General features: G+C 38.5%; 1 protein-coding gene across 1 annotated transcript in view; it reads right to left on the bottom strand.

The window, feature by feature from the left end:
- Window positions 1-25,795, bottom strand: part of LOC126177057 (RRP12-like protein) — a 141,078-nt gene that overhangs the window by 90,627 nt on the left and 24,656 nt on the right. The window contains exons 3-6 of the mRNA XM_049924294.1: window positions 23,781-23,907; window positions 17,802-17,984; window positions 12,721-12,837; window positions 6,544-6,774 (exon numbers count right to left, since the gene is read on the bottom strand). Of these exons, the coding sequence (XP_049780251.1) occupies window positions 6,544-6,774; window positions 12,721-12,837; window positions 17,802-17,984; window positions 23,781-23,907 (658 nt within the window). The remainder of the gene's footprint in view (window positions 1-6,543; window positions 6,775-12,720; window positions 12,838-17,801; window positions 17,985-23,780; window positions 23,908-25,795) is intronic.

Consider the following 25,795-nt stretch of genomic DNA (forward strand, 5'->3'; position numbering starts at 1 on the left):
AAGCACGAGATAAAAAAGTAGTATTACAAAATTTTTATACAAATTTGGAATCGTCTTATTCTTCCACAATTTGTGTGATGTCCCCGTTTCTTCTCCTTCCTTGTTCTAACAAACAATCTTGTCACCAAGAATTCTGTAGCTATTCCTGCCATTGTCAAAATTTGTTCGCCGATTAACTTCACAAACCCTGTCAGAATCACAGGTTTAGTTGTCCCGTGATTATACTCTGGTTAGGCATTGTTATATATTCATACAACACTTTTTCTGCATTACTTCCAGAATATAACTTAAGCATCTTCTAGCCGGGGACTGTACAACTGGTTCTTACTAGTGTAGCGATCTGGCCAAAAATTTTCTGTCAAAGTTTCATTTTCTTGGATCCACCGAGAAGATAATATGTAATCTCTCTCACCTGTTATTCCTGTTAGTCATTTATTTCCACTCTGGTAGTCTGACTCTATGGATTTCACTAGTAATTATAGCAACGCTGAACATTTGCAAGCCCAATTAACCACATAATCAGACAACGATTGGCGTTCATCCATTCAGCTTTACTCCTCTCAGCTTGTATAGCCCCGTCCTCTTTTGTTTACGGAAACTTTATTTCTAGATGCCACGAGGATTCTCCTGACAGACATCACGTACACTATGCATGCATTAAAAAATCAACTTATGATTCATTCAGAAATAAACTTAAAATGTGTTCAAAAATATTCAAAAACCTATAGGGATGCATTTCAAAATCATATGAATAATCAATAGACAAATGTGCGCTGGACGCTAGGTGCTTTGTGAAATAAGTTTTTTTCCCCCACAAGAATATGAATTTGGCACCCCCTTTTCCCGGTAGCATCTAGCTGCTTGCTGTGACTGCTTGCACAGCCAACAGCCACATTCCTGTAGTCACAAGCAGGAGAATCTACTACTCAAATGCGACTCAACTGCGCTTGCGCATGAGCCCGTTCAGAACTGCTAAAACGAATCTAATGTAAACAGTAGTGACTTCACACTCATCAGAGGCAATTTGTTGTTATGAAGAATTGCATAGTCTTCCTAAAGCCTTTGACACATTTTGCTATTGGCAGACGCTTGTATGAGCACTGTGTGTCCTTGTTGTACATGGCGCATTTCCTCTGCAATTTAAGCTATTTTTGTTTTTTTTCTCTTGTTTATGTTTTTGATGTATTATTCTGCAGTACGAAGATACAGTAATATCCTTTGGTAGAGTATCAGTTCTTACCAATCAAAATTACAAAAATTTAACTGAAAACTAAAACAATCAAAAATTCTGGGAATTTTAAAAACTTCCCAGGTTTTTCCCGGTTTTCCCCCAGATGAAAAAATTCCCGGGTTTTTCCTGGATCTCCCAGTTGTCCCGGGTTATATACACCCTGAAACAAATGGAAAACCTTTATTTGCAATTGAGTGACAGAGATATTGACACACACCACACAGAGCCAATGGAGGCACTGCCTGGGAAGCCAAAATCCTGCAGATCATCTCATGTGGGAATTACACGCAAATTGCTAGTCACTCTTGATATCTGGTGGTGTGGCCCACCATGGCTTTCAGAAGACAAGCAGTTCTGGCCACTGGACATCCCAGCCCCACTTCCGTCAATGCCACGAGCCAAAATGAGAGCAAATATCACCCTGATCACCACTGAACCACTATTAGACACAGCAGGGTTTAGTTCATATTGGCGAGTACTGCATGTATCTGCGTTTGTATTTCGATTTATCAGCACAACAAGAAATAAAAATAGAATCTCTGGCAGTTTCAGTGCTTTGGAATTACAAAATGCACGCACCTACTGGATCATAAGAGTTCATGAGAAACTCTTCACTGCTGAACTGTCTGCACAGCATAAGGAAGGGCAATTGCCCAAGGAATCAAAGATCACTTGATACTATCCCTTTATATATGATGGCATCCTTCGACATCATGGTAGACTGCAACATGCTGCACTGTCACACTGAGAGAAGCATCAAATTATATTGGATGGACATCACAATTTCACTGAGCTTCTCATCACACACACACACACACACATGAAAGACTGCATCATCTCGGTGAGCGGATTATGTTAGGGAAACTGTGAGAAGAATTTTGGATTCTGTGAGGATGACAAGCTGTTTGGAGAGTTCTTCACTCTTGCCTACCACAAATAAAGTCGCCGGTATGAGGAGATGGTGGCTCCACTACCACTAGACAGAGTTCAGCCTTCGAGATCATTTGCAGTAACATGCATCGATTTTGCTGGACCATTATATCCCAAATCTGGACACCAAACAAAGAAGTCTACTCATCTTATTCACATGTGCCATAAGACGCGTCATTCACATTGAACTTGCCACTGATATGTCCACTGACAGATTTTTGATGGCCATGCTAAACTTTGCAGGACGTAAGAGCCTACCAGTCACTGTCTACTCGGACAATGCTACAACATTCCATTCACTCAACTCAGACTGTCAGAGCTTTCCAAAATCATGCATCATACTGACATACAGCTCAACTATGCCCACCATGGAATCACTTGGAAATTCATACCACCAGGCGTGGCTTGGTGAGGAGGCTGGTGGGAACACATGATAGGCTCTGTCAAGTGCTGCTTGAGGAAAGTTCTTGGTCGCCCCCACGTTTGAACACCACCTTGATCAGCATCATGACCCATCACTCAAGGAAAGAGCGATACTGCATTGACGCCAGCCCACTTTCTAAACAGTGGAAAATTAGTAACAATTCCATTTGGGCCAGAGCCAGCAACTAGAAGTGACCTTGCCGAGGAGTTCCGACAGACAAAAGGTCAATGAGAACATTTGGCGTAGGTGGAAGACCGAATACCTCCAGCTGCCAAGACAATACCATGAGGTGAAGGGATACCTTTCACAAAGGAAGCTGAGAATTGGAGAGGTTGTTCTGCTCCAAGAAGACAGCAAACCATGGCACTTGTGGAAGAGGGCTGTGGTGGAAGAAGTGTGGCACAGAAGAGACAATAAAACATGGTGCATCATCCTCTGCCAGCCAGATGGTATGAAGATCTGGCGACCAGTCCAGCTGGTCATCCCTCCCGAGATGGACCAGGGTGGGGAGGGTGTCGGGGAATAAAGACTCTTACGTCATCTGTTGTTGTGTTTATACTGTAGGTTGTGCTGCCCTCTGCAGCGGATATACGACTTCTTCTCTGTAAATGGACGTTGTGAAAATACATGTGTGTTAGCAAAAGTTTTACTGTGTCGATTCCTTGATTTCACTAGTGTGTACCAACAGTACTGATGTGTTCCTTTGATAAACAATGCTTGTTCAAAGTGATTTTTCAAGAAACATCTTCAGCTTAATATGAACTCTACATTGTTAATGTTTTCTACTGCCCATTCATTCAAAAAGTTGCAATGGGGTTTTTACTTTGTTTTCAATGGGTCTTTGCAAACTGGTGCGAGCTGCCAGTCTCTTTACAGATGCTCCAACACTGTCACAAGCCCCTTTGCCATGTGCTGTGGCAAAAAAGGGCCACTCTGCTTCCACTTCAAAATCTTTCTCATGGAAACAGAGATTTAAGTAGTCTTTTTTTTTTTTTTGTATTGCACAGTAGACCCATCTGAGAAATAGAATACAGTTTTGGGAGGTTTTGGATACACACACACACACACACACACACACACACACACACACACACGAAAAGTATATACTGCAAGTGTGTTGTGCTCTAGTGAATCAAAATAATTACGTAACTGAGATGTTCAACTTCGAATTCCTCTTTGAAATATCTAACAAAGGGATTTTGAGTAACCAGTCATAAACCTTACGTTTGAAAATATTACTGGTCAGTGACCAAGCAGAAGCTGGAAGTTTATTGGAGTTTTAAACTCATTATTTTGTGTGAATTTGCAGTCTTTGTGAGTCTGTGTATTGGTATGTCGATGTCCAGTTTACCGCTGGTGTTGTGAGGATGTATGTTCTCTCTGGTCTCGAACTCATTTAAGTTGTTTTTGACATAAAGCGGTGCTGTGTAAATGTATAGATTCACAACAGTTAATATCATGTGCTTGATACAGAGGGGGCAGCAGTGTTCCTTGGGCTTAACTTTGCTCATTATTCTGATTACTTTTTTTTTTAATTTTCAGAATTTCACTGAAAAAGCAAGAATGTCCCCATAACAATATGCTGTAGGAAATGTGTGATTGGAACAGGCCAAAATATACCACCTTTAGATACTCATCAGTGACTACATCTGTCAGTCTCCAGATGAGATAACACACTTGCTATTCTCTTGCAGACATGGCTAATGTGTTCCTCCCAGTTTAATTTTGAATCAATGTGGAATCCTAACAATTTTACTGATTTGCTTTCAACAGCTGTCGTTAAACCTAGAATTAATTTATGTGTTTTATCAGGATTACATAGGAGTTCATTAGAAGAAAACCAATTCATTACTAGGTCTAGTTTTTCCTGTGTTGTCTGATGCAGTTCTGTTGTGTCATGGTGTGTATTGAGCAATGTTGTGTCATCTGCATAACACACAATTGAATTTGCTCCTACATGGTAAGGTAAGTCATTAATTGCAATTATGAACAGAAAAGGACCTAGGACTGAGCCCTGAGGCACTCCAGTCCGAACTTCCTTCAGCAAGGAGCATCTATTTTTAATTGATACAAACTGTCTCCTGTTACTTAAGTATGATTCGATTACATCTAAAGATGGTTTGTGTATGCCATAAATTTCCAGTTTTGCAAATAGGGTTTTAGATGGTATGCAGTCGAAGGCTTTGCTAAGATCACACAGTACAACTGATACTAGATCCTTATTTTCGAATGAGTTAACACCTGGTTTACAACTTCAGTGACAGCAGTAGAGCTACTTTTACCATGTTCATATGCAAACTGTCTGTTGGAGAGGAGATCATGCTTTTCAAAATAGTTATTTAGTTGACTGTACATTAGATATTCAAAAACTTTAGAGAAAATTGGGACAATAGAAACTGGTCGACAGTTTTGGGGCAGATGCTTATCTCCCTTTTTAAAGACTGGTATCACTTTAGCAGTTTTGGGTGCATCTGGGAAAATTCCAGATTCTAAACACACATTAAAAATGAAAGAAAGAGGTTGACAGATAAGGTGTATTATTTTTTTCATTACATAGTTAGAAAACCAATAACAGTCTATACTTTTGGAGTTGGTGAACCTTGCCACAGATTTTACAATATCCTCTGGGGTGACAACATTCCAGTGGAAAGTATACCTCCTATGGGGCACAGCACCAAGATGATCTAGTGCACAAGTGCCATTTTGCTTGATTTTGTTTTTCAGATCACTCTCTGAGGTTAGGAAGTAATTATTTACTTCTTCTGTGGACCAGCTTTGCATCTTGTGTATGGGTTTGTGAATTATATTGGTTGAAGATATCCCATGCTGCCTTACATTTGTTGGGAGCACTTTCAACGTAATGTTCACATGCCTGTTTTTTGGCCAAGGACAATTTGTCTTTGTAGATTTTTTTACGTTTTAGATAAGCTCTATAAGAAGTATTATCTAGCTCAAGTCCTTGTTTACAAGAATTTTTATATATTCTGTACAGTCTGAGCATCTACTCCCTAGTGAGAGCTAGCTCATCTGTATACTATTTTAGCTGTTTGTTTTTCTGTTTATGCTTAGGGCTACTTTTGATTAATGGTGAGCAGGAGTACCATAACTCTGTGAGTATTTTCAGGAAGTTGTTAAACACCATTTCACCAGCACCCTTCTCAGGTTGTGTGTTGTACACAAAGTCCCAGTTAGCATCAGATAATCTGTCAATAAATAAATTAATATATTCATCTTTCTGTCCTCTTACCCATGTGGTATTAGACTTGATTCTGACTGATTTGTCTGATTTAGGCAACTGATCAGAGCAGAATGTTAAAATCAATGGTTCATGATCAGTTAGGACTCCACTGGCAAGTCTGACGTGATATGTGACATCATACATATCTCTAGAAAAATTTACTATAATATTATCTAAGCACGCATTATCCCGTGTTGATGTGTAATTTGTACATTGTAAATTTAGTGATCTTAAGATATTAAAAAATGTTTTAGTAACATGTTCATCACTGTTGGCCATTTCAATGTTGAAATCGCCACAGATAATTAGTTTAATTTTAGATTTTAGTATTTTCCTCGTAAGCAGCTCAAATCTTTCGAAAAATGTATTTACATCTCCTCCTGGTGATCTATATAAGCTAACAATTATAGTATTGCCTTATTATAGTAATGCCTTAGAATGATTCAATTTACATGAGAATGTCACAAAAATACACACATGACAGAAAGGCAGTTTACAATACATGAAGCAAATGTTTAATCCTAAAATTTTGCTAATTTGTCTTCCAAGTGGAGTCAACCATTGCCACCTAGTTTATATTGACATCAACTGCAATACTGGAGACATCTGGCACAATGACAAGAGAATGGGAATAAAATGATGATGATATGATATATACACACACCTGGTAATAAGAAAAACAAAACCAGGTGAAATTCAATAGAAATTCGAGTCTCTAACCTTGACCTGAGCCTTCGGAAATGCAAAAATTATATCCTTGAGGAGATTAAGAACATGTAGTGTTGTCGTGGAGCCTCCGAGAGAACCACTTGTCTCCATCTGTGTGTTGCAGAACTTGGCAACATGCTTTGCTGCAGGGTGATGAGCTGGTGGTGGAGTAGGGGCTCCATCCAGCATTATGCTGCTACCCCTCAGTATTGCACAAACAGCATGTTGTGCTGCCTTGCGAACCTACAACAGACATGCAGATATTGTCAAGAAACATTAACCACTACTTACCAATAAATGTGTGGTACAGAAGACAAGTCTGATATTAGTCTATTGCTACAATAATCATCAAAATACCAGTATCTATGGTTTCAGAGATGCAACTCATGTATGTGAGTAATTACACTGGACATTAAGTAGAACCTAGTGTCTGCACTATTTGCTATTGCTATAAATATTTATTAATAAGTTGACTGTTTACCACAAACAAATATATATTTAAGTACAAACACAAGTATTTCAAGACAGTTCATCCGAAGGTCAAAACAGCAATCTGGTACCAAATTCGTTAGTAATTCTTTTGCGTTGTCTCTTTATTGGGATTCCATATTTGACTTACAAGATTTTCTGGGGAAGAAATCGGTGCATTATAATAAAGATAATAAAATTTGAAAGCATCCTCTTTACTGCTTTCTAACTTAATTGGTTTCTGCAAGTCTGAAAAGATTTTCACAAGCAAACATACAGAATAGATCTGCTTTGTTTTATTTGTTAATAATATGCAAAAACAAAGCTAGAGTCAATGCTAAAAGCTGACATGATCATCAAACAGCTTTACATAGACATGGTCCCATTGGTGAAGGTGTGGCTTGCCCAGCCAATTATGGAAGCAAGGAAGGAAGGAAACTCAGTTGAACAAACCATTGAGCAAATTATAGAGGGACATTTACCTAAATGTGGAGACTAAATTTTCCCTAAATAGACCGAAATATTGTCACACATTAGAAGTTATGGAAACTGCATGGTAAATCCTAGGGCCACCTATGGACAAACACACATTCAGATTGGTAGTCTGACATCCTCATAGGCATCATTTCACCAACAGATCTTACAAAATATTAACTATCTTCAAATTTTTTGGTTTATGAACCATCATTTTTTTCTGGTTTTAGTTTTTATAGTAAGTCAATGTATTGGGTTGGTGCATAAGTTCATAGCAATATTCTGTAAGTTTAATAAATACAATAAATTCACATAACAGAGACTTTCTCCTTCACTATTTACGAAAGACTGTCAATGCTGGGGTAACTTTTGAATTCTGCAACTGTAGAAGACACATGGTTTTGAGGCAAGCCATGTTCAGAGTATATTTTCATGCAGAATGGAAGTTTCTTGAATGTTGTTCAATAGAGAGCAGAAAAGCTGAAACTCTGAGGGTGTTATATCAAGGTGAATAAGTTGGGTAAAGAATGACTTCCCAACCGAATTCCTATATAGTGTTTGCCAGTCTAGCAGATTGCAGGTGGATGTTATCGTGGAGTAGCACCACTTCATGCAGTCTTCTTGGATGTTGTTCTTGGATTGTGTCTGCAAGACATCTCATCTCAGTTGCTGGTAACAAATGTCAGTGGTGATTGTTACACCTCGGGGAAACAATACATGGTACACAGCACTATCAATATTCCACCAGACACGCAACATATATTTTGTGGATGCACGCAGGTCTTTGTACAGGGAGTTGCTGCTTTGTTTAGGCTAAATCATTCCTTTCTTTTTCTTATGTTAGCATAAAGACACCATTTCTTGCCACTAGTAATGATACAAGTTCGGAATGGTCAGTGTTGTTCAAGAGCCAAATGATGACAAATAAGCAGAGATGCACATGTAACCACCCATCGATTTTTGTGGTTTTGGCTTAGAGCATACACTCAATTTTTGAACCTTCCCCATTGCTTGCTAATGTTGCACGATAGTGGAATGATCATAAATCATCACATCTGCCATTTCTTGAGTGCACTGTCAGTGATCATTCTGTACTAATGTGTTTAAACAATCTTCATCAAACCGGGAAGGTCTTCTTGAACATGGAGAGTCACTAATGTCAAAACAATCCTGTTTAGAATGAGAAAAACATTTTCTTGCAGTGCTCTGTCCAACAGGCTTATCCCCATACATGGCACCAATGTTTCTGGCTGCCTGCACTGTTGCCATCCTCAACTAAGCTCAAAACAAAGAATATGTCAGAAATATTCAGATTCCATTTTCTAGTTTACACAGCTCCACTCAGTATCTTCAAATGACAAAATGACAACATGTAAACTCAAATACCAACAGTGAACTACAAATAAAAAATGACTCTCGATCCACAAACCTGTAACAACCAGAATACCAGCCTGAAAAATAAAAATGTTATGTACTTATGCACCAACCTAATAAAAACTGAAAATAGAATCTGTCTGTGTCCATAGTCTTCAGAAGTTGCTTCAGTACAGTTTTGCTGGCATGAGGATTTTACCTGATGCCATCATAACCATATTACTAGCGCAGCTTCCTTTCCTCACACATAAATGTTTCCTTAAAAAATGGAACTCCTTGCCTAATGTCCCAATGGCACAGTAATTTAAAATATTTTGCATTACTTTAATGCAATGAAGGAAGACAATTTACGTAGAGATGTAAGAATTTCTATTCTGTGATCACTTACATCAGTGTCTGACATTTCCCAGGTTGATACAAAGACTAAACGGACAAACCACCTTTGTGACAATCCTCAACTGATCCTATTGCTAGAAACTTGTGCCAGATTCCAGAGACATCACTTTGCCTCACAGCGACATTCGCTGCAATGTCCACCTGTATCATTCCCTGCTATGTTTGAGTGACTATACAGAGCCTCTGATCGTATTTTATTGTTGTCCGAACCATTGTGAAGCAACGCAACTCTCGTAATGACAACTAGCACGAGTACTGCAATGTTTACAGGTGACAAGGTTGTCACAAGCTGTATATATTGCCCCCTCCCCAGTGGAAATGTGGACTGATTCTGCTGCTCTTACATTACAAACAAATCGGTGTGTAGACATTAAAACACATTTCTGGATCACAATATTCAGTATTAAATTTTTGGCAATATGTTACAGTTTGACCACTGTACAAGACAGCTAGTGAGGTTTAGGAAACAGGAAGTGTTACATAAAAGTTGCCCAAAACCCCAGACCAAGGGAGACTTACCTGATTCTGATGGAATGAGAAGGAAAGACTGTTGGGGACTCTCCCCCCCCCCCCCCCCCCCCCCATTTCCTAAATCTTGCCAGTCCTTTTCCTTCACCCTTCTTCTTTTCACTTCAAGTTCTGCCAGAAGAAGGAGCCACTGGCTCCGAAAGCTTGCACATTTCCACAATTTTTATATGCATCATCTCCTGCAGCTGCTTGGTGAGATTTTTTATCAACCCAACTCACATCCCAAGTATTAAATATATTTAATCTGCCACACACCACCAATCAAATGATCAGATATAATTTTTAATACCTATTGGAATAATCCTACAAAGTTAATACAATTTTAATCTTATGATCAAGTAACAGCAACAGTAGCACTTTTAGTTTCAAACATCATGACCAGTTTCAGGTACCAAGGCCATTTTTCAGTGGTTACCTGCCTAGCATCATGAAAATACACACAGAGTCTGTCTGTGTACTCCCACAATATTGGTCTGGACTTGTAAGCACTGGAAAATGGCCTTGGCAGCTCAAACTTGCCATGATGATCAAAAAGAGAAGTGCAACTGATGCTGTTATTTGATTTCAAGTAATTATTACAGTTGCAGATATTACACCATCATGTTCCACATGTTGGGCAAAAAATTAAAGAATTGAACTTATATATTTCTTGAAGTGTGTACACTATATCAGAGAGAAGTGTACACCATAATTTCTTCTTCTTCTTCTTCTTCTTCTTCTTCTTCTTCTCCTCAAATTGGAATATTGCACAATAAATTTAAGATAGTTAATCCTCAAGCAGGTGCACTGATTTTCATAACCTAGTGGGCTCATAGTGTACTTTACACACATCTAAAGATAGTTGTCTTTATGTTACCAAGGTAAACATACACATTCAAAATAGCAGTTTAATCTTAGCTTCTTTAAATAACAATAAAATAAAATTATATTATATAAGCTAAATTGCTGTTTCATTAAATGATAATAAAATAAAATTTCATTTTATCACTCCGCTGTCACGTTCAAGTGCTACCGCACAGTAAAGACCCACTCAGAGCATTAAAAATTGCAGTTGCATCAGATTCTTATTCAATTACTAATTATCTCATAGACAAATGCCTCATTAGGAGGTTGTGCTGCTATCTCGGAATCTGGGTCATTTTCTTGCACAGATCGTATATTTTTCCTCAGCTGGCTCCGTATTTATTTTGTATTACTGCTTCCTCACTTTGGCATATAGCAACACTGCTTATCACTGTGTTAGCTGAAGGAATAGTGAAGGAATAAAAGCAGGCTTACAACTGTAAAACAACTATGTGAATAGCTCACAGTTGGTTCACCTCTTACTTCAGCAACAGACAGCAAAAGGTCATTATTCACAATGTTGATAATGGCTATGATGTGGGGTCTGACTGGGGTACAGTCAAGTTGGGGGTGCCCCAGGGGTCAGTGTTGGGGCAACTCCTGTTCCTTATTAAGATAAATGATATTCCGCTTGTATTATGGATAATTATAAAGTATTTCTGTTTGCTGATGACACTAGCTTGGTACTAGGTGATGTCGTATGCTACATTGGCTTGGCTTCAAATAGTGCATTTCATGACCTAAGTTCATGGTTTGTAGAAAATAAACTAATGCTAAATCACAGTAAGACTCAGTTCTTACAGTTTCTAACACACAATTCAACAAAACATGACATTTTAATTTCACAGAATGGGCATATGATTAGTGAAATTGAACAGTTCAAATTTCTAGGTGTTCAGATAGATAGTAACCTGTCATGGAAAGCCCACATTCAGGATCTTGTTCAAAGACTTAATGCTGTCATTTTTACTATTCGAATGATATCTGAAGTGAGTGATTGTTGGACACAAAAATTAGTCTCTTTTGCTTATTTTCATTCGCTTATGTTGTATGGTATTATATTTTGGGATAACTGATCCCATTCTAAAAAGATATTTTTGGCTCAGAAACAGGCAGCTCAGGCAGTAAATGGTGTAAGTTCACGAACCTCTTGTCGACCCCTGTTCGTGAGTATGGGTATTTTGAGATTGGTCTCTCAATATATATATTCCTTACTGTCATTTCTTGTTATCAATATTAGCTTATTCCCAAGAATATGGAGTTTGCACTCAGTTAATACTCAGCAGAAATCAAACCTGCATTTGGATCGGACGTCCTTAACTCTTGCGCAGAGAGGTGTGCAGTATACTGCTGCATCCATTTTCAATAAGCTACCACTTGAATCCAAAACTCTTAGCAGTAATCCATGCACTTTCAAATCGAAACTGAAGAGTTTCCTCATGGGTCTCTCCTTCTATTCTGTCAAGAATTTCCTTGAAAAATTAAGCTGATTCTTGTTGCAATGTTGATTGTGTTTACTTAAACTTATGGATTGACTGTTTTCTGGTTCATAAACATTTTATTTTTATCTGCTATAACTCTTATGTTGTAGTTTCATGTACCGACACGTTCCATGACCTTGGAGATTTAGTCCTACAGAACTTGACGTGTAAATAAATAAAATAAATGGTACAAAACAATGTTATTTATAGTTGGCACACATTAAACATAGGCACACCTGCTCGAGGGATTAAAAAAAAAAAAGGCTTATCTGTGATAAATTACATTTCACAAATTAATACTGAAAATGTGAGTTCTCTTCCAGAACAAGGAATCTATAGCTGTGCAAGTTATTTATTTTTAAGGGAATCAATTTATTACCAGCTAACCTGATGAAACATATTTCTGTTGATCATTCACAAACAACTAAATTTTCACACTGATACAAAAAATTTCTAAAAATGGAGAAAAAAGGAAATGTTGCTACCACAAATTATATAAAAATTAAAATACTTAAAATATATTAAAAAGCTTTAGAGTATAGCCATTAATTGCACTTTCAACTTCATTTCAGCTCATTTTTCAGTTTCTACATACAAAGTATTAATAACATATATATATTTATACCTTTGGTTTTGAATGAGTTGTGAAAGTGAGGATAGAATCAAGAACTTGCAATGTTGAAGAATATGTCCACACTGCAGCATCTTGGGCTCTGAGTAGCACTGATAGACACCCTATAAGCTGTAAATAAATACATTTACAGCATTACTCAATAACATATAAACACAATATTAGACATCAAGTAATGCTACAAGAAATACTGTGAACTCTGTGGTCATATTTTACTGAAAGACAAAAAGGTATCATCATTTATACCAAAAAAAGGAATTTATTGAGAATTTGAGATTATCGTTTCCCACAGTATGGCCTAAAACCATAAGAACAGCGTGCAATAACTTTAAAAAGGGAGGGAAGGAGGGAGGGATGGAGGGAGGGACACACTTATATTGTAACTTGAGTTACCTTCATTAAAGGATGGAAAAAAATGGAAAGGACGGAGGAGACTGTAACAATTAGGGTGAGTAAGGATATTTTAATTATCTCTGGTGTTATGTAAGGATATTTCTGCAAAATCATGTTGGCTAATCTCTTAGAAATATTTTTCTCTTTTGACAGCATCAGTTCTGTTAGCCTTGTTGAAAACGAGCTCAAATTCTGAGATCTGTCGCATCCACTTGTTACACAGCACTAACAAATCTCCTCCTAACAGAAATTTTATCCATACACATCCTGAAAGGGATTGGAGGAGGGCAAAGTAATTCATTCGATGATGTCCCCTGTGTGTTCTCAAATTTTGCAGCATGATGTGGAATATAACTTGACAGACATCTGTATCATCCTGCTGAGCACTGAACATCATCTGTCACAGCAGACAACGCAGCAGACTCACAGCCAAAACTTATGTTCTGTATCTCAGAAATTGTAGCGTCAGGTCAAGGGATGACTAGAATAAACATTTTCAAATGGATGTAGGTTTAAGCATTTATTTGGAGATAAAGAGGCTTGCACAGGATAGCGTAGCAATGAGAGCTGTGTCAAACCCATCTTCAGACTTTAGGACCACAACAGCAGCACAAAATATTGGAAAGTTTAAAGATGTAAATAAAATTACAGGGTTCAAATAAAAGAGAAAGTTAACACACAAGTCAGCAAATCAATGTCACTCACTAAATATTTACTGCATATTTACACACTGTGGTGACCCACCATGTTACCACTCATCTCATACTGGCACCACTGCCATGTCTACCGTAACGTCTCATGAGGCACCATCGTGAGCCACTGACATTCAACTCACCTGCGCAATCACCAGGTGAATCGGGGTTGGCCACCAGGCAGCTGGCTGATCAAACATCAGAAGAAAGTGACTGCATCAGGGCCTGCATGTGCCACTGATGATCAGCACCATCTTGACTCACCAATCAACAAACTAACTCCGTATTTACACCGTAACACTCTCGTTTCATTATTGTACTTTCTAGCAGTAACTTGAACTCTGCTCTTGGGAGAATTGTTTTTGTCTCTTGGACTCATCCTAGATTGTACTCTGGACTTCTATGGAAAATTGGAACTGTGTTCATATTAAAACAATTTAACTTAGTGTGTGTTTTTATTTGTATGTGGAATTACTATACAAGTGACGACCAGGGCTGTTGGACTTTCATGTGTGTTTCTCGTTGATTTGACAATGACGACTGGTGCGTCCTTGGATGTGGTGCTGCAGCAGCAGCTGGAAAGCCAGTGGCATTCGGAACTGCAACAGTATGAACACACAGCCATGTTGGGCAGGGTGTTCACCAGAGTGATGGGAGAGCAATTGACAGCCCATCGCCTCCCTTCCTCACTTATGATGAGTCCACAGAGGACAGGAAGGCATATGACATGTGTTGCATCAACACTTTGCTGCATTCAATGTAATGGACACCGATAGCATTAAGGCTCTTTTTTCTGTTGTTGATTATGCCCACATGCATCACTTGTTGGGCAACTTGGCCTTGTTTCAGAAGCCCGCTTCCCTCTCATTTGACAAAACATGGCACTTAGTGATATATTATCACTGGCACATTCGTGTTTTTTCCTTGACAGTGGAGTTTTATTAGTGCAGGAAGCACCCTCATTAAACGAATCATGCTTAGACTGTGGAGTTGCAAGGTCTCAGTCAAAAGTGTCACTTTGTTACTTCTCAGGAATAGGAGTCTTATGCCGATACTATGGTCAAGGATATTGTTAGGTCAGCTCAGTCTGCTAATCGGCACTATAATCTGAAGACCCCATCTTGGTAGAGGTCCTTTCTATTCATCAATTGTTTGAAGTTTTTCATGCAGCAGGCCACCAGTTGGAGCACAGGGCAGATGTGGATGCTGTGAACTTGGATGATGGCAAGCACTCTGGGCCCGGCACATCCTTGGAGGCGGAAATCACAGGAGTGCAGCATGCCCATAAGCCTTGTCCATAGCAAGGTGTTGCCAGCAAGCCCTTTCCTTCGTGCCCCACTCATTTGTTCAACATGATTGGCCTGACTGCCCCACGAACTGGTCTTTCTGTCATCACAGTCAGATGAAAGGACAAACTGTGGTGGTATGTCATGCACCAACCGCTTGAGCCACACCTTCAGACCCCCAAGCAATGGACATCAATGAAGTCCGCCCTGAGGGTAATCACACTGCAATGGTTTCTAACATGTTGTTCATCAATGTGTCAGGTTGGTTTCTTTTGCGGAAGAGACCAGACAGCGAGGTTATCAGCCTCATCAGATTAAGCAAGGACGGGGAAGGGAGTCGGCTGTGCCCTTTCAAAGGAACCATCCTGGCATTTGCCTGGAGCGATTTAGGGAAATCACGGAAAATCTAAATCTGGATGGCCGGACGCAGGACTGAACCGTCGTCCTCTCGAATGTGAGTCCAGTGTGCTAGTCACCAATGTGTGTATCAACAAGAAACCACTTTCGTTGGAAATAGATACGGGCACAGCATGTATATACATCTCAGTGCACCGCCATTGTCTTCTGCTATACATCATCTCGTATACTGCAACACACAATGGATCCCCACTCTTGGACGATTTAAGGCAAACGGTATATAAGATGGTGGTCCACCTGTTACCCTTCTTGAGGTGGACCGTACTTTTATGAAAAACTTGTATGGCTTGGATGCTATCACAGCATTTGGGTTCATGGTTGCAGATACAGTTAACCTGGCTTCCAACCAAGTGCCATACCAGAAATTTAATGAAATCTGCAAGGGTTTTTTGAACATTTTTTTTCACCTGGGCTTGGCAAGGCTAAGGATTTTACTGCCCATATCACCCTTAAAACCATGGTGCAGCCTCATTCTTTTCAGACCATGCCCTGCTCCCTCAATGATGCCCATTGGCAACGCCCTCAAGCTCTGTGAATGAAGCCAGCACTGCCTGTCTGGAGCTGTGAGTGAAGGATCACCAACTCAGCTAGCATCTGTACACAGCAATCACAGTACCTACCCACACTAAAGATCGAGGAACTATACATTACACAGTAGTTGTAATTGAATAGTAAATACACACACTCGCAAGAAATTTAAGAATAAAACAACACAATGTACAGATAAAACTAAATAAGCCGCTTCTTGTAAGAAACTCATAAAGTAATTGACAAATGAATGTTAACTCTCCTGTGATGCTGCTCGAATGGAGGCTGGCACCTGGCATCTAACACACACACACACACACACACACACACACACACACAGAGAGAGAGAGAGAGAGAGAGAGAGAGAGAGAGAGAGAGAGAGAGGAAAATATCTGAAAAGCCTATCAAACTGGTTCAATATCTGGGAATAACATTACAAAGTGATTTGAAACTGGACGACCATATGTAAACAGGAGTACAGAAGGAAAACAGAAGAGAGACTTGTTGCGAGAGCTCTGGGAAACTGTTGTGCATATTTAAAGGTATCTGCATACACAAAATTAGTGAGACTAATTTTAAATAACTGCCCCAGTGTTTGGGAAACTTTATAAAGTAAACATTACATCTGATAGTGAACTAATTCAGAAACACTTTATCAAATATTCGGACAGCAAGGTTAATACTGCAACTTTTCTTGTCCCAACACACCTTAGGCCTACATGTGATTCAAAATGGAAAATTTACTGCACATTTCCCACTGTAATATTTCAATAATATAATGTATATATGATGGAGACATACTGAGGTTGATCTGCATAAGACATGTTGTATACATGCATTCTGTGAAAATATTTAACCCACTTTATTGTATCTGGTATCTGGATTCAGTGGCCTGAGACAGCAGTCACATTTGTGTAAGTTGTGCCTGCATGAGTGTGTGTGTGTGTGGTGTGTGGTGTGTGTGTGTGTGTGTGTGTGTGTGTGTGTGTGTGTTTCTACTGTAGATGGAGGCCTTTTGGCTCAAAGCTTAAGTTTGCCGAAACCAGTCATCTAAAATAAAATTGTAAGCAGCGATCTTGTCTGTTGAAGTTTTTAGTTCTATATTTCATAACATTAAAGCTCTGTTCCTTAGTCACACTTTCTGTATGTACTCCTTATGTCTAGTTCAATATGGATTATTATTGCAACCAATATTTCCAGCAATAAGTACAAAAAATACCAGTGAATTCTTACTTTTGTCTCTCAGTGATTTCATTACTTTATCAATCCTAACACACACATTAACACTGTCCACATTTTTAAGACTGGCAATCATCCTACAAAGTAGGGCTGGATTTCGTTAACCTTTGGTACAGAAACTATTCTGGTATGAGCTAGTAACATACCGCATCTACTACTACTACTCAGCTTTGTTGTCTTCCTTACATAATATTGCCTTCAAGGTCTGTTTATGGCACCACAAAGAGATGACAGTCATCACTATAAACTTTCCACTCCTGTCTGTACATGAATCTTACTACCTGGCATACATGCTGACATGTAAGGGAACAATGCACCATACCAGCGATACTACCTACGCCAGCTAATATATAACTTACACATCAGATAAAACTGTTCCTGGTTCTAACCAGAATATTCTCTCATTTTGGAAGATGGTATATATATTCACTAATCATAAAAATTTAGAACAGGAAACAAGTAGTTGAACTGATTGTCACTGACAGCTCCACAAAGGTATGCATAATAGCTTTGCACTTACTGTTCTCAGGATCACGTTGTTCTCAGTTTCGGAATATTTTCCAAGTAAATCAACTAACAATTTTGATGTTTCAGAGAATTTCAATTTCAGAAGACTCTCAGGGACTCCTTTTATACACATGCCAATTAATGAAAGGACAGCTGCCACTGAAATCTCTGTATCACTCTTCTCCAATGTTGACATCTGTAAGAAAGAGGAAAAATCAATTTGTGAACAAGCATCTCAAATTCGTCATTCAATGTTCATTATTACATGAAGTCGATGAAAAATACCTGATCTCAAAAGACTAAAATATATACTATTATTTTGATGAAATGTATCTATATTGCACACTGGACTGTTGCCCTTTAAATATACATGATAATTGCTTTCAAAATTCAAGTGCATACTCAGACTGAACAGGAATATCACATCAGCAATCAAAATATAACCACGGTATGGCTGTTCTGTTCCTCATGCTATCCAATAGTTGTATTGCAAGCATATATAAAATGTGAAAATATTTTACTATAAGTTATCATTTGCAATTCATATACACTGACGAAGAATGTCTTTTCTGCAGTAAATGGTTCTGAGCACCTTATGTGGCACATTAGCAATGTGGAGAGAGTATGAGATATAGTAATGCAAATTAATGTTAAGTCCATGGATTTCCAGCTGGATGAGCTTATCCAAAAGGCCTGACCCATTCAATGACTATCAGTCTCATCACTTTCTATGAGAAGACAAGGAAAACGACACTCAAATTGTCAGACTTCTTGTACAAGTTAAATCCAGTTCAAAACTCAAAAACTGCATACTTCTCCAATCCACTGGTGCAGACGAAGACGTCACTTAAAAGGTAAATCCATGGTATTTTACTTCCATCCAGTTTCTCAGCACTCATATCATATTCTGTGACTGAAAACTCACATTGTAAACAATCTGAAACTGTTTCCTCACACAGTTCATACAAAAAAGTTGTAGCACTAATCTTTTGTTTTCTTGCAATAGATGGCAAATATATTTCCGTTCTGTGTCACTTTCGGTTCCCTAAAGTTTACCATGAATCTGGGAAATCTTGTGACTTGTACTTTTTTTAAAAAAAATTGTTGAGAGAGTACTAATGGAACTAGTTGCTATCCCATTGTTCAAAGCATCTTTTGACTATTCAGTTGTTTACGAACTGTGGTGTCTCAATATTTTGTTTCACACAATAGGCACATTTACTCATAATAGTGTGTGGTCTAGCCCCAAAATAGATAAAAAAATTGTCAGTCTTATTATGCAAATTATTACTGAAAGTGGCAGGGCAATAATTAGGACACTGTTTTCACATTCAAGAACAGAAAATTTCATAACATACAGCACAGCTATTTTTATCTGAGATTTCCCCAAATCACTGCAAGGTAAAGGCCAGAATGATTCCTTCAGCAGTATCAAAGCTAACTTCCTTCACCACCCCTTCCAGTTAAGTTAGTTCTCTGCTTCTAATAACTGGCGTCAGTAAGAAATTAAACTCCAAGCTATTTAATATGTTCCATTTTAAGGATGCGAGGTAACAGCTCTTGCATTTTAACGGTAATAACTTGTGGCATCCAACAAATTTCTGTCCTACACAGCTCAACAATGTGTTCTGAGAGATAATGTTTTCACTGTCAGGTTGTAGAAAACATATTCCAATGTGTTTTTATCCTACTTCATTTTATGAATGCTGCAAATATATCAGTAAATTTTTTAGTGTTTTAACCTCATGAGGTAAGTTTTACAACCTGATGATGAGTGCATTGTCCCTTGAAATACATTACTGAGCTGTGTGTACGACAGAAATATGGTTCAATGCTACCAATTATTACTGTTATACTTGAAGCTTTCTTAACTTTCTTTTATACAAATAAGATTGCTTATTTTATCATCCTTCTGCAATTGAAAATCATATTAAACACACTTTGTCATTTGTTGATTGTAATCAAACAAATATAAGCTCTGTAGTGACTCTAGAATTTCGGTGTAAATTCTAGAGACACTCTGCCTTCCGCCGCCTCGAACACCAGATATTTTAAAACTAAGTAAGTAAGCGGAAACACCTCTACTGCGCCACCAGTTTCTGTGTCAGGTTGGAAGTTTGTAAAGAGAAGATGATAAGTGGGGCAGTTGAATGATGCTGACAAGTGTTTGCTGCAAGAGCCACAGACACTGTCTGAGAGGACACAGAGTAATTAAAAAAAAAAAAAAAAAAAATGACTATAGACTTTTAACTTACTTCGTGTCTTAGCTCTAAACAAAGCAAGACGCATGGGACATCTATAAATTATTTGCTTGTTAAAACCAGGCAATTGTGATTATTTAAGTGTGTCTAATGGGTATCGGTGTAGTTGACTTGCAAGAGTTTGTATGCTTATATAAAACTTGTAGAAAGGAAAATACACCTGAGCTGAACTGAAAGTATGAGAGTACCGAGTTATTTCAAGTGAGAGAGAGAGAGTAATTTTTTGGTTCCTCTAACCAGCATTATTTCTTCAGAGAGGAAGTTATGGAGATCAACGCAGCCACATATCCAGAGAAGAGGACTGGCTAACATTTCAAGTAAGTCAACTGTAGTAAGAGAAATGTGAAGTTCGCAATCCAGTTTTGCACCACTTCTCTTGTCGCCGAAACTGTTAGAGCTCTTTGTAAATCCTGTAAACCAAATTGCAGAGCTATAACATATGTATACCCTGGTTACATGTATAACAACTAACTAATAACAAGGAAATGTTTAATTCAAATGCTGAGTAAACCAAGAATGGTGAAGCTGTGCCATAACAATGCTCATAATTGCAACACCATGTAATCATTAGGAAAACAGCCTACATCAAGACCATAGAAATGAGCTTAACATTAATGCTCAGTGGTGTACACAGTATATTCTTCTGGCTGTGTGTGTGTGTGTGTGTGTGTGTGTGTTTTTGTGTGGGGGGGGTGCGGGGGGGGGGGGGGGGAGGTGGGGGGGGGGGCACACAACAGGTGAAATTCCGCATCAAAAACATTAAATTTATTGCAAATGTTCAAAACAGTCATGGAACTACTGTACACTATGGAACAGTCAAACTGGCAGCTGTACGGCCAAATATTGAAGTGACCCTCTCCACCTTCTCTCCACATTTCTCCCCATTCATGTCCTCTCTCTTCACTTCGGCCATATACAATCTGGAGCCTTCAGACCAAAGATCCACCACATGTCAAGCAAAACTGGTAAACTGCACTGTCAAATAATGCTATCCGAAAAGTATGTGCAACGAATTACAAGGTGCTCACTTCAAAATAACCCAATTACCGAAATCAACATATAGCACACTGCAATAAAGAATCAGACAATAAGTTATAATTTATTATGGCTGGAAAACCATTTGTCAAGAAACTGAAATTACTGTAAGGAAAAACCAGTCATAACTCCATTCTTGAGTCTTTCCACACAAATGAATCCTTAAGTGAATTATAAGACATATTGTAGCAAAATACAGTAATCCGCTTATCTGTTAAATTAAAGATATTTCAGTTTTGATTGTGTGAACATTTAAATATTGATTAGCTCTGTGTGTTAGGTTTAACCTTGACACAAACCAGAAAACAAGGATTTTGTTTTCGCCACAACAGCGACAAACATCCCAGCACAAGTAGTATTACTCTGCTGCTCTTCAGCCTTGTACTGCTAAATAATTGGGGCAAAGGGAAAGATTACAGGAAAAGAAGAGGAGAGAGAGAGAATGATGTCTACAACTTTGAAAGAACAACATTTAATGTAATTTGTTTAACCATTCTGCTCTAAAGAACTCAGTGTATTCGACAAGTCTCCAGTTGACAAGTAATTTGGAAGAATTACAATTCTTTCAACAGTATTTTCTCAGATTATTTCCTTCAGTAAGTAATTTTCTTGCATGGTGTAGAAACTTAGCCATGGTACCTCCATCAACGGCTTCAAGTAAATTTTGCGCATCTTTAATTCTGGATTTGAAACTTTTGGATGTGACCTTTCCTTTCTTTAACACTCCTATATTTCCTATTAGTTTTTATTGGCAGTGATAAGGGGGAATTCTCACAAACTGGTTCTCCATTTCTGTTGCTAAGCTGTCAAGTACATATTGATTTTGTTCAACATTTAAGCTCTCTTACAACATCTCAATATTGAATTAGTTTTGTCTTCTGGCCACTGCGCAATTTCATTCTTCTTCGTGTTTGAATTAGGAAATTTCTCCCTTTTTATGATAACTGGTGTTATTCATGATGATCACACAATCCACTTCTAAATCATGTAACAAATCTGAAAAACAGTTTTAAACAAATCTTGTCTTTGCACTGTTGATAAAGCCATGGTCAGAAAATCCTGCACAACAGACAGTAAGTCTCTTTCCTCTGCCTACTGCCCCTTAAGATCACCACTGTTTTTCGAATACTGACAGATGTGCTTTCTGGCATGACTCTCATTGAGCCAGGTCTCACTGAGACACACGATAGGGCAATGATTTTCTTTCCTGATGATGCACATTTTTCTCCTCAAAGTAGCCCAAGCTGCTATAACAATGGATATCTACATCAGAACACTTTTTCCATCACTGCACTTTCTGTACCTTAATCCCTAAGATTTCAGAATTCTTCCAACTGGATGGTGGCCCCTTGTGAATTGTCATTTAAGGCATCTGTCTTGCAGAATACTTGGCACAATCGTAAAATTCCAGTATTGTATGATGAATGAATATCAGAATCAGTGGCAGTACATTTTTTAATAATATATTTCCTTGGAGATTTCTCGGTCACAGGTTTCCATTCTCTGTGCATGTGCACATATTCTCTATACTGTACTGTAGTGTTCTGGAGCTGTCTTTAAGGTCACAAAAAAATTTAGACTTTGTAATATGACTCCGTTTGTTTGGCTCTATGTGCCTTTTAGCAGAGTCATCTTACAAGGAAAAACAGTATAGTATGCGATTAAAATCACAGCTCTCTCTGCGTACGTGCAACAGTTCCATAAAGATAACACAAGCATGATCAGAAGCAATGAAAAAGCTGTACCCATGGCAGCATGAATGAAGTGCAGCATTGCCACATAAACTCTGTATATGACAGCTGTCCATTTCCTCAAAGGGAAATTTAATTGTGAAAACTTACAAACCATGAGAAAGAACTGCTGGTCAGCACTTACCTTCAGCTACACCCAATACACACTCATGAAAGGGACATGCATTCCTAGTATTTGGAACAATTAGTTACTTCCTCAGGTAGGAGAGGGGGATCTTTGCCTACCCTTGCCCTCAGTACAGGTGGGTCCCTTTCATCCTGACGTCAGTAACCTGCCTTTCCTGTTTAACTTTCCCCAACCTATTCCTCTCTCCTCCTTGAGGAACGAACTTCTAGTTCTAAAAGTCAGAAATGTATGTCACTTTTATATGCAGCACTAAACATTTTGCCTTCTGAAGGTACGAATTGGCCAACACTAGTGCTTCACAATTTAAGATGACCATTCAGCAGTCATTGCTTCTTATGATGATAGCTAGCAGCGTTGGTAGAAAACAAACTGTTGTAACAATGTGCATTTGGAATCACAGTCAACGGCAGACCAGATCATAGGCTGTTCATTTGCAATTATAAATGAAGGGAAACTGAGAGGTGGGAAAACTGCTGCCAGTTTTACTGTTCTCTAGTATAGTTTGTTTATGAAGCACAAGAAGGTAGGTGAACACATGAGTGACCTAATTACACAAAAGCATAATAGACACTCAAATCCTATTTTCTGCAGAATACCTAAATATTTTACTGAAGTAGATCTATTACCAGAAACTTCAAGATTATTTTAATTGATTATGAAATATAAATGAAATTAAATCAATCCAGAAAATGGAATTACTGTTTTTACATTTAAATGTTTAATGTGTTGTGCTGTATTTTGAACACATGCACAGATTGTACTTAGCATTAAAATTACAAATGTGAATTAAAAGAAATAAGAAACACAGAGGAACTTACCAGTGCTGCAAAGTATTCCACAGAGGACTCCCTTCCTTTATATGATTTAATGACCTCAGTAACTGCTGCTAATACAGCAAGCATTTCTTTATGAAGAGCAGAATCTGATCGGAAACCATTCAGGAGCCTGTATAACACATAAGATTCATTCTGTTTCACAGTTTTTACAGAACAGTTGTAAATATACGATAAAATGTACACTCGAATTTCAGTTTTTGACCATAATAACTAAAAATCTGGACAACAGAGATACAAGAAAGAAAAACACTTTTATAACATAGCAGTGCTGGCCAGTTCCTTATGCTTATAGGGTATTTTTTTAAAGTGATATGCTACAACATGATGTCATCGTCATTTTTTTCTTTGTGTGTACTATTCTCCAATTTAGGTCTTAGAAAATTTTCAAGTGTATCTGCACAAAAATTCAATGATGTCACATAATACCATACTAGTCCCTGCACATATTACAAGTGAATAACACCCACTGTCAATGTGCTTGTGAGTGCAAATGTTGTAACTACCACAAAATGCATTCATGGCAGGAATTTAAAATTACACATATTTCCTTGTACCAATGCTGAGTTTCTGAAAATGGTATAAACTGAAACTGCGCAATAGTACGCAGCTGCAAGCGGTATCAAATCATTTTAAAAATTTCTCACAGCTGTAGACCCTAGTTCAATGAAGTAATGTTACAAAGAAGTAGTGATTACTGTGGCTTGTCTACTGAAGTTGGGTTCTACATCAGAAAAGTGTGTGTGTGTGTGTGTGTGTGTGTGTGTGTGTGTGTGTGTGTGTGGTGTGGGTGTGGGTGGGTGGGTGGGTGGGTGTGTTGGGGGGGGGGGGGGGGGTGGCAAATGTATACAACAACGCTCCTTAATTATCCTGCATGTGATAAGGCAATCCAATGAACTAACTAGGTGTTACACATTTGGTTTTCTTGTACTCTTGTACTTGCAAGTGTCTACATTCACCTGTTGTAGTAGTTACGATAAGAAGGGTCAATGGCACACTACTGGGGACGAACTGTTAAGTGTGAAGTACAATGGTGACTACTGCAGTTAGTAGCTTAATAGGAGAACAAAAAAAACTGAAAAATATGCTCTGATCAACTAAGGTTTAAAGTGTAGCTCATCAATAGCAATTGAAGTTTTCTTTGAACAATAAAGCAAGCTCCAGATATCTACATGTTAAAATTTATCTCCACTGTAATACAATTGTCCAAATTTCAATTTCTCTCAAGTGTGATTAATCTGTCTTTGTTTAATTAATTCACCTGAAGAAATATAGCAACCACAAACTTTACATATAGCTTTATTTATGTCAAGGATATGAAATAAGATAGATTAAATTGCAGCATTGTATATGAGCATGACAGGTTACCAACTATGTACTCACATGAATAGTGACCGTCAAACTCTAGCGAACTGCAGACCTGACCATCCCATTGCTGAACATGCTGCGCCCTACATCACAAATGGCTTCCACAGCTGCTTCGCTACGCAAGCCATTTGGATAATCCTTTCCAGTACTAGTGGGAATTGTTCTCCAGCATATTCTGCACTCTCACAACCCTCCTGCCCTAAATTTCCAGTAACCTGTTTCATACTGCTCCAACTTACCTTTTCCTTTCTCTCTTCTGTCCCCACTGCTCCTTCCCCTTCAAGATTGTGTACTGCCTTCAACCCCCCCCCCCCACCCCCCCCCACCCCAATGAGGGCATTCTCTCTCTCTCTCTCTCTCTCTCTCTATCTATCTATCTATCTATCTCCCCCCCCCCTTTCCCCCTTTTCCAACCCTCTCCCTTTCTCTTTTCTTTCCCCATCTCTCCCTTCATCTCCTTTCCTCCTCTCGATTTCACCTTCTCTCTACCCCTGGCTTGGTCTACCCCCTCATCTCCTTTTGTCTTGTTGTGCAGCCGCTGATTCATCTGTCTAATGACCTGCCTTATACCATAGCACTACCTCCTTCTCACCTTGTGCATTCTTCTACCTCCACCTACCCTGTCAATTGCC

Source organism: Schistocerca cancellata, chromosome 3 (genome assembly GCF_023864275.1).
Source record: "Schistocerca cancellata isolate TAMUIC-IGC-003103 chromosome 3, iqSchCanc2.1, whole genome shotgun sequence".
NCBI lineage: Eukaryota > Metazoa > Arthropoda > Insecta > Orthoptera > Acrididae > Schistocerca > Schistocerca cancellata.